At 38.0% G+C, this 14,800-nt stretch overlaps 1 protein-coding gene across 1 annotated transcript in view; it reads right to left on the minus strand.

Moving 5' to 3' along the window:
- Positions 1 to 264: 264 nt before the first annotated feature.
- EYA1 (EYA transcriptional coactivator and phosphatase 1) overlaps positions 265 to 14,800 on the minus strand; it is a 146,218-nt gene continuing 131,682 nt past the window's right edge. Inside the window, exons 13-18 of the mRNA XM_066547130.1 lie at positions 13,180 to 13,238; positions 12,826 to 12,986; positions 12,510 to 12,624; positions 12,087 to 12,208; positions 9,780 to 9,880; positions 265 to 2,501 (exon numbers count right to left, since the gene is read on the minus strand). Of these exons, the coding sequence (XP_066403227.1) occupies positions 2,421 to 2,501; positions 9,780 to 9,880; positions 12,087 to 12,208; positions 12,510 to 12,624; positions 12,826 to 12,986; positions 13,180 to 13,238 (639 nt within the window). The 3' untranslated portion in view covers positions 265 to 2,420. The remainder of the gene's footprint in view (positions 2,502 to 9,779; positions 9,881 to 12,086; positions 12,209 to 12,509; positions 12,625 to 12,825; positions 12,987 to 13,179; positions 13,239 to 14,800) is intronic.

The following is a 14,800-nucleotide window of genomic DNA, read 5'->3' on the forward strand; positions in this document are numbered from 1 at the left end:
ACTCAGAGACATTTCCAGGACACCAAAGCCTTATTCTGCACTGAACTTCTCTAGCTGCTGCTGATAAACAAAACAACTGCTGCTCATCTAACCGAGCCTTCTGTAAACTAGTTGCAAGTATTCTTTAACCTGCTTAACATCTCAGCTGGGCACCAGAAGGTGAATAACTTCTGTGTCTTGAGACAGCAAAGAGATGAGAGATGTCTCCTCATTCCCAACCCAGAGGGAAGAAATATCACAGACTTGCATACAAGACAATTTTTTAATATGTTCACAAATCAATTTTATTAATTTAAAACAAAATTAATGAAGAAAAATTCTGTACACAATTGTGGACACAACACACTTTTTGTACAATAAGGCCCAGATAAACTGTTATTTTTTCAGTCCGCAAATGACTAAAAATTGAAAAGAGCCAAAGAAAAAAAAAGACAACCAATCTCCCCCATCACTGTCTACTTTGCTTGAGGAAAGAAAAGGCTAATGATAGTCTCAATTCTAAAAACCATCCACAATGTGCTTTATGCACGTATGTGAGTCCAGCATGAGTTGCAGAACTCATACTGGGTAAAGTAAAGCACATGTGCAAGTCTTGGTAAGATAAAAACCTCTCTGTTGGTACTAAGGCAATCCACAAATATTTTATTCTAGCAGCAATGTGATTCCTCCAATAGAGAAGGGTGTTGATTTGTAGCTACATTGGTGCTTTGCAGGTAGCTGTTTTGCAGGTAGCTGTTTTGAGGCTGGTGGTTTTTTTAAAAAAAATGAAAGAAAAAACCCAGAAAATTAACAACAAAGGTGAGGCTTCTTTTTAATAAGATATTTAACTGGGCCAAGGGAATTGGTACAATTCAAGCCAAAAAAAGTCAGACTAACAGTTTATTTAACCAAGTAGCTCAAAGCCTTCAAGATCAGAAAAGTCACAAGTCACAGACAGACACGGTCTAGGTTTGTCCTTTAAGTTAGTACAGACAAAAGCAAATTTTAACTCCTTGTTGATAACCATTTCAGCATTTCCATTGCCGGCAATGGATGTTATATCTTAGGAAAATCTGACTCCTGGTGGAAGAGGATTAAAAAACTTAAATGTATATGAGCATTCTTGTTTAATTTTTCCAAAATATTCCCATTTCTAATTTCTAAAAATATTAGTGATGATAATTTCCTTCATTTTTGGATTAGACAAAAGCTATTCAGTACCAAGGTTCCAGTTTAAGTTACATCTTAAAATATATTTGTGTTCTTTCTCTACTACCTTATGGAATGAGCTCCTAATTAATTTTTCAATACTCTAAGAAAGAGTTAATATGTTAACTTTAAAAGAGGAAACAAAAAGACAATAAAGGCTTCCTCTTCACTTGGGTTTTATCTGTATTTGCTTCAACCAGGGGGGACACACAAAATCAATCTTTTCATAATCAGAGGGGGTGAGAGAAGAAAATGGCAGAGAAACAGCTGAGAACAAAACCCAGTTCCTATTGACACTTGACATCCATGCTTTTGGTCTTGACAAATTTATCTAAAAAAAAATCCATTATCTACATATTTATATCCAACACATTGATAAGGCACTGCACAAGTTTGTGCACATGTGGCCTCATTCTTCACCAACAAGGCATTACTATCTTTCAATAGCATTTACCTTAACAATATGTAAAAGAATCATTCATTATTACAAATTTACACAAAAAATTCTTCCTGTACATGATTGTCTCAGTGATGTACCTATTAGTTTAAATTAGACATATTTTAAACTACTCTGTAATGTGCTAAAATCAAAAGTAGTTGCTGTACCATAAGGCAAAGGCTTATAATAGCCTTTAATCCTATTATACATATCCTCAGTTATATGATGTCAAAATACAGTCTGTTCATAAATAAGTAAAGATGTACAGAGTACCCTGGGTATGAGAAACCAAAACGTAAACCTTCTTTATAAGAAAATTACTCCACTGGTATTTTGTAAAATCTCAGTCTTCATTGTGCAATCAAGTTTGCTGTGTTGAAGAAATCGTGTGTGTCACATTGAAAAGGCTAAAAACTACAAAGCATTTGCAGGTCCTTTTTCTTTTCTTCACAGGTATGAACCTCTTATTTCCTTTTCTTCTTCTTTTTTTTAATTTTTTCCCATTTTATTTTTTCCTTCTCTATTTCTTTTTGGTAGCAAATATGGTAAAGATGAGTTGTTCAAACACTCGCATGGCTTATTTTGGTTGGGCTGGCAGTGCCGGAGCCAACAGCTGTTCTGAAGAAAAGGACTTGCTCCTCTGTTCACTGAAAGGGCAAGGGTTAACCCCGACTGCAGCTGTACGTCAACATGCTGAAATCACAGAGTTCTGTAGTCCAATGCTGACACAAGACACAGGCATCTCATCCACGGGCAGAAGGAGGCTCTGAGGTTTGAAAGTGCTGCTAAGCTGCTACAAGTACTCCAGTTCCAAGGCATGGTGAAGGGCCATAAGGTCAGAGTGGCTTGAGATCCTCCAAAATGGCATAGCATGCTGTGAACAGCACAGACAATATGTGAAACCAACCCCAAGCATTCTGGTATTTAGATGCACCCTTTGTCTTTCACAGGGATAAGAGAACACTTGGGGGAGAGAAAAAGAGCTCTTAACACCTTGAGTCCTCCATGTTTATGTCTGGTTTCTCTAACCCACACCCTAAGCATAAATTCTCAATAACAGCACATCTATTTACAATAGGAACTACAGCAAACACATCAGGAGATCACAAGGAGGGGAGGGGCTTCTAATCTCTTTATATGAAAAACAGATTTCAGAGCACTGCAGAAGAAAATATTACTCTGGAAAAAAAGAAATCAAATAACATACACATGAAGCATGTGGGTAGTTTCAGGAAGGAAACAGAAAGAAAATAAAGAAAGTGAAAGTGTTGTTTACTCTCAAAATGTATTTGCTCCTTGTAAAAAACTACTCTTGGCAGAAGAGTTAAGAACAGAGAAATGGTGATTCAGAATAACTCATGTGTTGCTCACATCACTTTGAAAAGATTTTGATCCCAGTGGCTTGTATAACATTGGTCATTGCTAACACTGATCTTAAAGCATCTTTTCCATGTGGGACATTAAAATAAATACATCTTTTTTTCCTATTAGTTGTAATAAAATCTGTCTGTAGCACAAATACTTTTGCAAAGAACCTGAATAAACCAAAAACACAAGTCCCAGGAAAAAGGACAGATCATCTCATTCATGATGGGTAAAAATCTGCTTAAGAGCTACCTTTATATTTGAAACTGGGGGTTATAATGTCAACAAGAACTTTTGCCTAAATTAAAAAATAAGAAAAAAGAGCTTTTGTCAGGAAATTATCCAATGGGAAAATAGTTTCAATTCAACAGTATTCTGAAGGCTAATATGATTGTGTTCACCTTTTCATCGGATCATTTTGTGTCCTGGCATCTTTAGGAGGCAAACCACAAGCAATTAATTATCACATTAGCTTCTAAGTTCCCCAACCATTTTTATCTATGATTTCCCAAAGAGGCTTTCATCATCTTACTTCAGCAGCTCCTGAGTAAATTCCTAATTCCACTGAAATCAGTGACAAAACTCTATCTCCTCTGTCACTTTTATTCTGCTTTCCTTTTTTCATTCTGGTCTTGTCAAATTTTAAGTTAGAGAAAAATTTTGAAAACAATGTTAAACTCACTGAATTCAGCTGCACATTTACTGTAATTTCTGTACCTGTCTCAGAAGGCAAACACCTTAACACTCAGCCTATCACATCCTCTTTGATATGACACCTGATTCGAATGAAGATGCAATATGGATGCATCAACACGTGCCCACATTCGGAGTATGCCCAGATTCTAGAACAAAGGAATTTCTTCAGGAAGAAAACATAATGACCCCCAAGAAAATACCATTGTTGCAGTTTCTGTTCTGGTTTGCTTTGCTTTAGAGTATTAGAAAGCCTTGAGAAACAGCTGACTGAATCTCAGCTTAAAGATAAATTCATGAGTGATGGCTGACAATGGAGACAACAAACCAAACAAAATTCAGAGAGACAATAGAGGTATTTTTTTAAATGCTTGTGATATTTCCAAAACACTTTTATAGATGGATCTTTTCCTTAAGAAGGAAATGTTAAACACTACAACGCTTTTTTTCCATACATCTTCAATCTGGACTTCCACTGTACTGTTTCTATGCTCCACCAGCTACAGAAAGCAGATGTAGTTAGCTCACTCAGTTACAACTCCATGCCCCAGGATCTTTGTTCCCTGTTACATTATACAAGCAGCCTACTCTCTGTGCTCTGTCAGGCCAGACATTGCTGTTTTCCAACTCACAGATTTCCTAAAGATGAACTTCTTGCACCATGTTCAGGAAATGAACCAGCAAGAGCAATACAAAATAAAAATTACTAGCCATGCCATTCTCTGGATTTTGCAAAAGCTTCTGTGCACCTCTCTAACTTAGGCTGCAAGATCTTTCTGGCAGAATTTGAAATATCTGATAGGGATACTACATCAAGCACAAAGAGTCACAGGTTTGTGCCTGCAACAGGTCCATGCTGTGTTTGCCAGGTGACTGCACAGGTCAGCGACGGTCAGCAGTGCTGCCTCCTTTTCGTGGGAGGTTGCAGCTTCCCTTTTCTCTCTCACACCCCTGTCAGGTGGGACACAGCTGGTGTCCCTGATAGCCAGCCATAGCTCCCTGCTCCTCCTCTTAGTCAGCTTGGCAGCAGGTCTGCTTTAGCCACTGGGTCAGGGAGGTGTAAACAGCACACCTATGATGTGGCTGGCAAAGACTTTGGTGGACACCTGTCTATGCAAAGAGTCTCTGCAGAAGCCAAGAGTCAATGACATGGATGCCTTCCAAGGCCAGGCAGCAAACCAATGAATAGGGAAAACTATAGGAATAAATTCTTGGCTTCCAGCTCCCACTCCATGCAGTTCCAGCTTTATACTGCTTCCCTAGTAACAACCTCAGCATCACAGAGCATACACACACCAGGCAGATAGAGCAGTTAAAGACTCTGATTGATTTAACAGAAGGTTTAGCTTCTGCTAAATCAAATTACAGCACCTCGTGCTAGATGCCCATGTGCAATATCGAGTTTTGGATTACCCTGTTTATGGGTCAGCTGTTGATGGTCAGATTTTAAACCAAAACTGTTAGCACTCATTATTTTGACTATATATTTCTATCTCAAATTCAGTTAATTGTCCTCTGCTTTATTTATGTCTGTCTGTCTGTGAAAGGAATATACCTATATTTACTCCATGCAGTTATAGCAGCGACGTGTGGAATGACAATAGAGAGTCTCATGAAAAAAAGGAGGTTGTGTAAATCTCAGGATTATAATTATTTTCAGTTCTCCTTCATGTAGGTCTAAAGGCCAGCTGCACACTCCTGAGAAATAAAACGTGCCAGGAACACGGTGGCTGCATGGGGCTGGAATCTGCTCTGATGCCCTGGGCATGGCTGAACATGGCCAATTCAGTCTGACCCTGCACTACAGCCTTCAGAGCTGTGAGGAGGGGAAACAAACCTGATACAGCTCTATATATATCTGTATGTTTGTGTGTATATATAGAGCCTCACACATATGTGTTCATATATATGCCTGTGTTTTCATGAGGCATGTACGCTAATTTTCACCCCATCTAAGATAATGACTGTATGAAACTAGAACCTTTAAAGTAACAAAATTATCATACACAACCTTACCTATTATTTATGTATTAACATGCATTGTTGATTCACAACTATTCAGCCATGTCAAAAGTGGCAACACTCCCATGAGATGGAAGTACATTTTCTCTTGCCAAATGACTTGAGATCATTTGAGAGAGCAAGAGACCCTTTGTATATATCTGTACTAAATATTGCCTTTAAAAAGCCATCCCTACCAATACTTAGCACACCCCTGTCATGCAGAACACTTCTATTCTGAGCCAAGCAAGAAATGCTAATCTCACATTTGCTGCTGCGGCAGAATGGATGACAAATGCTAACCACCAATAAATAGGCGGTGAAACTGGATGCATTAGTATCTAATGGAACCCTAAGTCTACTATTTCAACACATTCCAAGTAAATATGAAGCATTTGTCTTTAAAAATCATGAATTGTTTGGTAGATGATACTGAGTAATAAAACATCTATGACCTTTTAAATTATTTGATTTTGATGATATTTTGAAATTAAATATGGTGGCAAAATTTGGATTTTAATGTAAAAAGCATAAAAAATGAAACTACAAATTTAGTAAGCCTAATAATTAGAGTATTATTAAATAATCCAAGATATTAAGCTATTTTATTTCTGAAATTGAAGTAATTTTATTTTCAGCATGTACCTACTAAATGTACAAAATTTCAGCTATTTTACTGCACAAAATAGTGTTGCTATTTTTACACATGCAGAACAAATCCATATTTTGATAGCAACACCAAAAAGTGCAGATTATCCTCTATCCTCTATCCCTTAAATGAATACATATTTATACAAAAAAACTTACTCCTGAGATTTGAGATGGATTTGAATAGAAAACTCATCAGTTTTTGTCATCTTTCATGGTATTTTTATTGTATTCCTGCCAGATTTGCTAAGCACCCCTCTTTACTTCCTACCCCAGACCTGACCAGCACAGTGTGACTCTGAGCTTAAAAGCAGTGGCATATTGGATACCCATTTATATTCTATTTATTGCTCCACAAAGATTTATGATTTTTCCTCCCAGGCAGCATGACCATTTTGGAGACAAAGGAGAAGCCCATTTGACTAGGCTCTCCCGAATCACCTGATGTAAAATCCAGCTCCTCAGTGCAGAGGAGCCTTTGTCCATCTCACAAATTAGAAATCCTTTGGAGAATTCTCCTAAGCAGAAAAACTCAGGAGCTGGGGGTTTTCTGTCTTATTAGTATTTCCTGAATGTGTCTCCAAAGGCAAAGGCAAAAGATGAGTACAAAACACAACACAACAAAACAAAATAACCTCCAAACCCAAAACACAAAACAAAGCAAAGCAAACCAAAATGCTGAGACAATGGGGTTTCTGGCAGAAGCCTCCAGACCCTTGTACTGACAACAGCTGTGTCACTGCAGTGGCACTCTGAGGGGGTGATTCTGACCCACACTGGTGCCAGCAGCTCCAGGGCACCCTTTGGACTTTCACACTGGCTTCTCTCTGCCCTCCTCTCCCTCTTTTCCGGGGGAAGCTGATATGAAGGTAGCAACCTTTGTGTGAGCCCTGGTGTTAGAGCCAAGCTCATGGGCTGCTGCACTGACCCAGAAGGGTACAATCACTCCTCAATCCACAGGGCAAACATCCTGAGAGTTTAATTGTCTCATCAAACATTTTGCTGGAAGTGACAGCTAAACAAAGGTGTCAATATCATAGTTCAACTAATGCTACCAGAAATGTAACATTGTGCAGTTTTCTCAGTGTATTATGTTTACTTACATCAACCAAAAGAGGCATTTTATTAACAAACTGTTTATCCTAAAAATGTTTCTCAATAAAGCAATGATCTATTAAGTGGCATTAAGAAATTTCTATTATTGAATTTTTATACTAATGACAATAATAAAAAGATTTTAAAAGTTTATTTTATTTTCCTACTGCTGAATTGACTCAATATTTTCCATCAATGAAGGACACACATGAAAATCTTGTTTTATGATGAAGGAATTTATAAATGATTGGTAAATTATTTTTAATAATTTAACATTAACTTTCTTACCTCCTAAGCTGGAAGTTCAACTTTTTTTAATCCACTGAATGAACGTAGAATAAAAAAAATCTCTAATTATATTGGCTTGAATTTATATGTTCACTTGAAAAGACTCATTACAGTTTACATGTAAACAATGAAGTGCTATCTAAAGAAAGTTGTGCTGTTTATGCTCTAAATAGTGTAAAAAAACACACATATGCTAATGGCTTCACCTCAGGCCAAAGCCCTTCAGAAAACTACTCTGCAAAGGGTAACAGAAGACCTGTCCCTTCTCTGGAGAAGGCCACAAAACCTGACATGCTGATGGGAAGCAAGGCAAGAAGGAACCAGCTACCAAAATTTAGGGGTAAGCATGACAATGGGGTACATCACAGCACAGTTATGCCACTCTGGATTGAGATGCTTTGGGTAGTTTTGGGGAGGCAAAGCTTCTGTTTTGTTTGTGTGCTCTCCAGAGAAGGTTTCTACTCTTGAAGGATGTGAAGGAAAAAACTAAAAGGGCAAAGCCTGCATTCACAGTGTGAAATGGTGATTTCTTATTTGGTGGAGTAAGAAGCAGGACAAGAATCACAGAAGCATTTTCCCAAATCAGATTGATAGTTTATGCAGAAAGGCAGGGCTGCTGGTCTACTTATTGACTTCTCTGGCATTGCTGCAACAGATAATTTAATCCAGAGCATCTAACATGCTTTCAACCTGAAAATTCCTTCCACCAGGAAAGAATACACACAAGTAATTGCACAAAGGAACTTTCTATACTGCTACTCCTCTTAGCGACTGGAAAGGCTTTCTCTTATGCTTTTCTGAATCATGTTTCCTGTTGAAAAAGGCATTGGAATAGATAATGTTACCAAAAGGACTACTCCTGCCATTATCATATGCAACACTATTTCACCGAGCAACAGAAAAGGAACAAAGAGAAGGAATTTTTTTTCCTCCTGATCTTAAATACAGCTTTTAAAATGTAATCATTTGCAGCGGGAAAACATTTCTCTGCAAAGATGAAAGGCATTTCTGAAGGAGAAAGGAGCAAACTGTTCCGCCAAAGGGATATATGAAACTGAGACTCTGCAAAGTGCTGGGATGAGCCAGGAACCTACCCGCAAGGCTTCAGGGGCACAAAACCCAGATTTCATGAAGCAAAACCAGTCAATGGTTGTTAAAACGCCATGTGGACTAATTAGTTTCACTTTTCCAATTTAGAAAGTCACAGTGGAAAGAGATAGAAGTATCACAGAGAGTTTTGTGATGAAAAAGCAGCTGTGTAAAAGCAATTTATCTGCGAAAGGCAGCAAGAACAAAAATGCCCATTTTCCTGCTCTTTCTCCTATTATTCAAATAGCCAAGGTTATGCCTCATTCCTCCAAGCAAAGAGTGTGTATCTGCAGACTACCTAGGGTAGTTTTTTTAGCAAGACTACAAATAAAGCCTATTATCTGTGAATGGAAAGTGTTGCTTTTTATACAGCTTAATTCACATTGAAAAAAAACCCCATTTTTTCCCTTCTCAGTGGGAAGCAAAAATAATAGACAGTCAAATAGTATTCTCTGCTCAGTTATCTGAGTTTATGAATGCATGCCAAGCCACAGGTTGTTGTCTGAACGAAGAATCCAAATTATGGACACACAAGAAAACGGAAATTCCTGTCTACCTACTCCAGTCCTACATGTCTTTTTAAGGTGTGACATATACGTATTTCATACAGTTAAACAGCACACTGCCTTTGATCACTAAGAATCACCATATTTTGCTTACATTCATAACATCCTATGTGGTATTTTCGGTTGCCAAGGAAAACAGAACTGTTAGTTCTTGGCACAAAAGCCAGGGCCCATTTTCTGGCCCCTTTTTGAAATGCATCAAACATACATAGTTTAACGTGTCTTTTGGAGAACAGCAGGGCAAATCATTATCTATAGGCTTACCTGGCTTTCTACTAGATATAGTCAACAAAAATTTTATAAGGCAAAGACATTCTTCTTAAATGTCAGTGCATTCTGTCCCATGCTGAAGAAAAGACAATTTTCCAGACTCTTGAAACCAACCCTCACCAAAAGAAGGTCATTACCTTTTTTGCACCTTGTTCTTCTTCGACACCATCTCCTATAACAACATACACTACTTTTCTTCCAAATCTTTGAATTATTCGCTCAAAACAACTTTCCTTTCCTGAAAGAAATAGATCAGACTATTCAGGGTAGGTGGTGATGGGATGTCATCAAATAAATAACTTTTTAGCCTGGATCTCCCCAACCCTTGGAATTCTTAAGCAGAGCTACAATAATGAGAAGAGTCTGTCCCTCAGGATGGTGTATCAAGGCTGATTGCAGCATAGACAGCATACTAGAGCTCCACAATATGACCTTTCTTGTCTCATTCCCTAATATGACACAGGTTTCGTGGGGAAATTCACCACTAGGAGAATTATCTACCATTTGTTTATGACCAGTAGCATGATTTGAGTAAATTGATTGAAGCTGAGTTGAAATTCTAGCCTTTTCTCCAAAATTTGTGACATGATTAATCACAGCTCCTAAAACAGTAGTACCTTGACTTAGAAGGTCACTCAAAACATTAAGATTTAAATGCCTGTAATCCAATACATGGGCCATGTCCTTGATCCTGCACTGGGATCCATTCATATAGGTCATTCCCTCCCTGCACACACCTAGGGAAATTATCTCAGTGCTCCAGCCCTACGCACAAGTACCACAGAATCACAGAAATGCTAAGGGTTGGAAGGGACCTTAAACTCATCTAGTGCCAACCCACCCTGGCATGTGCAGGGACACACCCACTATAATAGGTTATTTAAGGTTATCCAAGGTTATCCAAGGTTATCCAGGTCATCCAAGGCCTTACCCAGCCTGGTCCTGAACACTGCCAGGGTTGTGGCAACCACAACTTCCCTGGGCAACCTGTTTCAATGTCTCACCATCCTTACAGTAAAGAATTTCTTCCTAATAGCTAACCTAAATTTCTTCTCTTTCAATCTGTACCCCTACTGGGAAGTTTCAGGTACAGTACTGAGAAGACAAAAGAAAGCAAAAGCAAAAGCCTAAAGTTGAGTTTTCCCAAATGTCCCCATTATGAAAGGTCACTTTAGTCTGGCCATGGGATATGCTGAGTGTCTACAGCAATGGATGGGAAGAATTGTGGTTTATAAAATAGTTATTTCAGCTAAAGAACAATAAAAGCGTAAGAAAAAGTAGGCTGGAAATTAAATAAAGTTTTCTAGACATTACAGAAGCCAAACTACTTAATTATACCATTTGACAGTAGCACCAGGCATAAGAAACCTCCAACACTAAGCTGGAACAGTGTTTGAATATTATGAATCATGCCATGTCACAAAAATCTCATGGTTTCTTGTGACAGTCAGTGACAGAGCACATTTTTCCAAAACCACCCTTCTACCCCATATCTGTGAAGTCACAAGTGAAGATTTATTAAAATACGTTTTAATTAAAATGTGTATTTAAAGCATTATATTTCAAAGCTATAATTTACTATAAAGTTTTGATAGAGGGCACTATAACTTTTATATTCAGGAAAAATTTTAAATATTTTATGGGAATGCTTTCAAATTTCTCTGTAAAACTATGAACCAATTTTGTTTTGTCTTGTTAAAAAAAAAATCAAAAATATCCCACTATTTGAGCTTGCTGTATTATACTTTAAATACTTAAGAACAGATGAAAAATGTGTTCTTGTGTCCCACAATTATGAGGGAATCTGAGACAGAACAGATATGTCATAATCACATTAAAAACTACAAACAACATTGCCATCTGGTCTGGGGTACTTCTACATACTCAGAATAACATCTTTCATACTGAACCAGAAAACAGAAATAAACATTTGCCAGGCCAAAGCTTATTACAGTCAGTATGAAGAAACTTAAATAATTACATTTTGCAGCAAAACATTCTTGCTTCTGGTAAATTGTTTACCAAAATTTTCTCCAGAGCCCATGAAAACAAATAAGCCAGGGTTTACCTTTACAGAATTTCTCCTACTGCTGCTCCAGGGAGACTTTAGTGTTCTGTACTTACTGCCTATTAAAAACCCTTCTCAACTGCTACACAGCCCCACACAGTTTTGAGAAATTATGAAAAAAAGCAATTTTTTTATATTTCTTCCTAAGAGAGACTGTACCACTGTTAATAGAGCTATAAAAAAACTTTCTGTGCTGGATCATCACACATTCAAAAGCACTTTTAGGATGCTTTAGTAATGTTTCATGAGGATCAGGTGTTACTAATCTCTGTATTTACTACAGTGAAAGCATGTTAGAATTAAATATAGACTACAATACCTTTTCTTTTTAGAAATACAGCTTTAAATGTATCACAACATGATGAAAATAGCTCACCTATTTTAGTTGCACTGTAAATATTCTCTATGGGAAATACAACCCCTAGTCCGTACAACAAGACTTTTGCCAGAGCTGGAATTAGCTGAGTAGTTGTTACGAGAATGTTCACACAGTTTGTCCTACGGAAGAGAAAAATGCAAATATCCTTTTTTAACAAAACGGAAAAAAACAAAAACAAAACAATAGAAGGAAAATCTTACCCCTCCCATCAGAACCCCTTCAACATTATTATTATCACCACTTAAACAGAACATTTTTTTTTTTACCACTGTATCGAGGAACAAGGTGCGGTATGGTCAGATCAGAATAAGAAATGAGGATAATGTCCTCCAGCTTCAGCATTTTGCCCACCACACCAGACAGCCTCTTCCAGATTATCCTCAGACATGCTAGAGCTTCCTTCCTACTCTCAATACTCACCTCGAATGTATGAGGGTGAGTGCTTTCAGTGCAAGTGTTAACCAAGAATCTGTCAAAGCTTCAATTTCTGCTCTCAGTTGTAACCAAGCCTCTCTTTTTGCTGGACCAAGAAGACCTGTGGAGTAGACAAGGGCATGTCTGCACTGGTACTAAGTAGTGCTCTGTCATTTTCCTTTGCTTTCACCAGCTCAGACAATGTTCTGCACGTGGCAAACTAAGCAGCTCACTAAACACTCCTAGGAAGGAGTAGAAACCAGTTCTTCCCATTTAAGACCTCTAATAATCCGTGTTAGTTAGACACTCCAGAGTCACTTGCCTCCAACGTTGTTTTTGTAGGTGTTGTATATTTCTTTTACTCGTCTGTAGCGGAAGGCCAGTTTCCGCATCCAGTCCACTCCTCCGCGCACGCCGGTGGCCAGGCACAGGTTGGCGCTGGTGGCAGCCGCGGGAAAGCCGTCAGTTCCAAAGTTATACGTGCTAGGCAGGGATAAAAAACCCCACGGATTAATAAAAGGCAACAGGCTGCATTGAACCACCAGCTACCCACTTGGCTGGGCGGCAAAGAAGACAGCTAAAAGAGAGCAGGCTACTGGGAGCATTCCAGCAGCCCATCCCTTGCCCAGGAAGGAATTTGCAAAGTAACTTTTTATCTTAATGAGTTCTCTTGTACCTTAAATCTTGACCGTTGTCATCCGAAGACACGTCGTCAATGTGAACCTGGTCGCATTCCTAAGGTGACAGAAAGATTTTATAATTTTCTTGATTTTGCATATTTTGAAAACAAAGCTATTAAAAAAAATCTATGACCAATCTAGTCATCAGGGATATTTTTAATTGTGGAAATCAGTAGATGGCAGTCTTGTTAAAACAACTATTTTACCTATTCCTTGTGCTCATTTCTTGGAATAAATGCACACCGTCATTAGCTACTACTGTTAAATGGCTTTCCAAAAACACATTTTTGTGTTTAGAAATGAAAGTGGTTAAAAACAATTAGCATATGTGTTCCATAAACGTTCTTGTAGCCTTTCAGGTACCTTAAAACATCATGCTGCTCAAAGCTGATTCAGTCAGTGCATAAGTGTAACTGAAACCAGACATTTTGGTAAATGTAACATATTAGAAAAATTAAACCTGATGCTAACCGCCAATGAAATTATGACCTCTGATTGCTGTTGAGCCACACACCAACACAGCCTGAGGCCAGTGTTTCAGAGGAGTGCAGATGAAAAATCTGTTCCTAGTTTGCCATTCATTTGAGAGTTGTGAGTTCCTTCTCTCTCTTTGGTCTTAGTGCATGAAAGCAGCGTGCAAAGATGAAGAAAATCTGAACAGAAATACCCAAATCAAACCATCTTTCTTCAGCTGCTTTTCTGCAAACTAACATAATATATTAAAAATTAGCTTTCTCCATCACTAAATTAAAAATTGCAATGTATATTGTTTATCCACAAAAAATCCATTAAAACATTATATTAACATTTTAACTGTTGGCAGGAAAACATATAAACCTCTGACACTTTAGATCAATATAAATTCAATGCTTGTAACAATAAGGGATTTCAATTATTTTAATAATTTCCTCCTCTCTCTCCTAATGTGAAGTCCTATAACAAGTATGATCTATTTTAAACATGAAAATGCTGCAATTCTTTATTTTTGTGTTGCTTTCCTCTGAACAAATTTTTCTCTCTCCATGGATTTGTGAGGAAGGGAGGGAAGATAGAAGTGGAAAGAAACTCAAACCAGCTGTTCTCTAACAGAATTAAAATCATGACCCTCAACCCTTTTTCTAAAACATCTATTTTCCAGCCAACCCTCTCCCAGCAAGCAGCAAGCTCCAAGGAGGAAAAGACTTTGACCCTGTAACCTTCTCCTCCTCTCCTGAGGTCAACAACCTCAGATAAGAAAAAAGCTGAAGAAGCCTATGTGGCCTCACATGGTGGCTGTGGATTCTAGATTTTTAAAAACATTGGTTTACAAAAAATGCCTCAGAAACTTGAAATGTTTTGAAGAACAAGGTGTAGTCTTTTGCACTTGCACAACATATTCTTACCGTAATGCTTACTCTTCTGTATCTTATGCATAGGTAGCTTGTGCTATAGAGAGAGGTAGGAGTGACAACCAGCACAGGAGAGACAATACTACATTTGCTCATATTTAACCAGCATACAGTGAATTTCCTCCTTAGGCAGACAAAATGCATTAGATGTACAGACACAGCTGAAACTGCAAGTGTGAGCATATGCTGCCAGGCTTTGAAAATCAACTTGGCTGAAAAAAGAGCCAAG

Source organism: Molothrus aeneus, chromosome 1 (assembly GCF_037042795.1).
Source record: "Molothrus aeneus isolate 106 chromosome 1, BPBGC_Maene_1.0, whole genome shotgun sequence".
Taxonomy (NCBI): Eukaryota; Metazoa; Chordata; class Aves; order Passeriformes; family Icteridae; genus Molothrus; species Molothrus aeneus.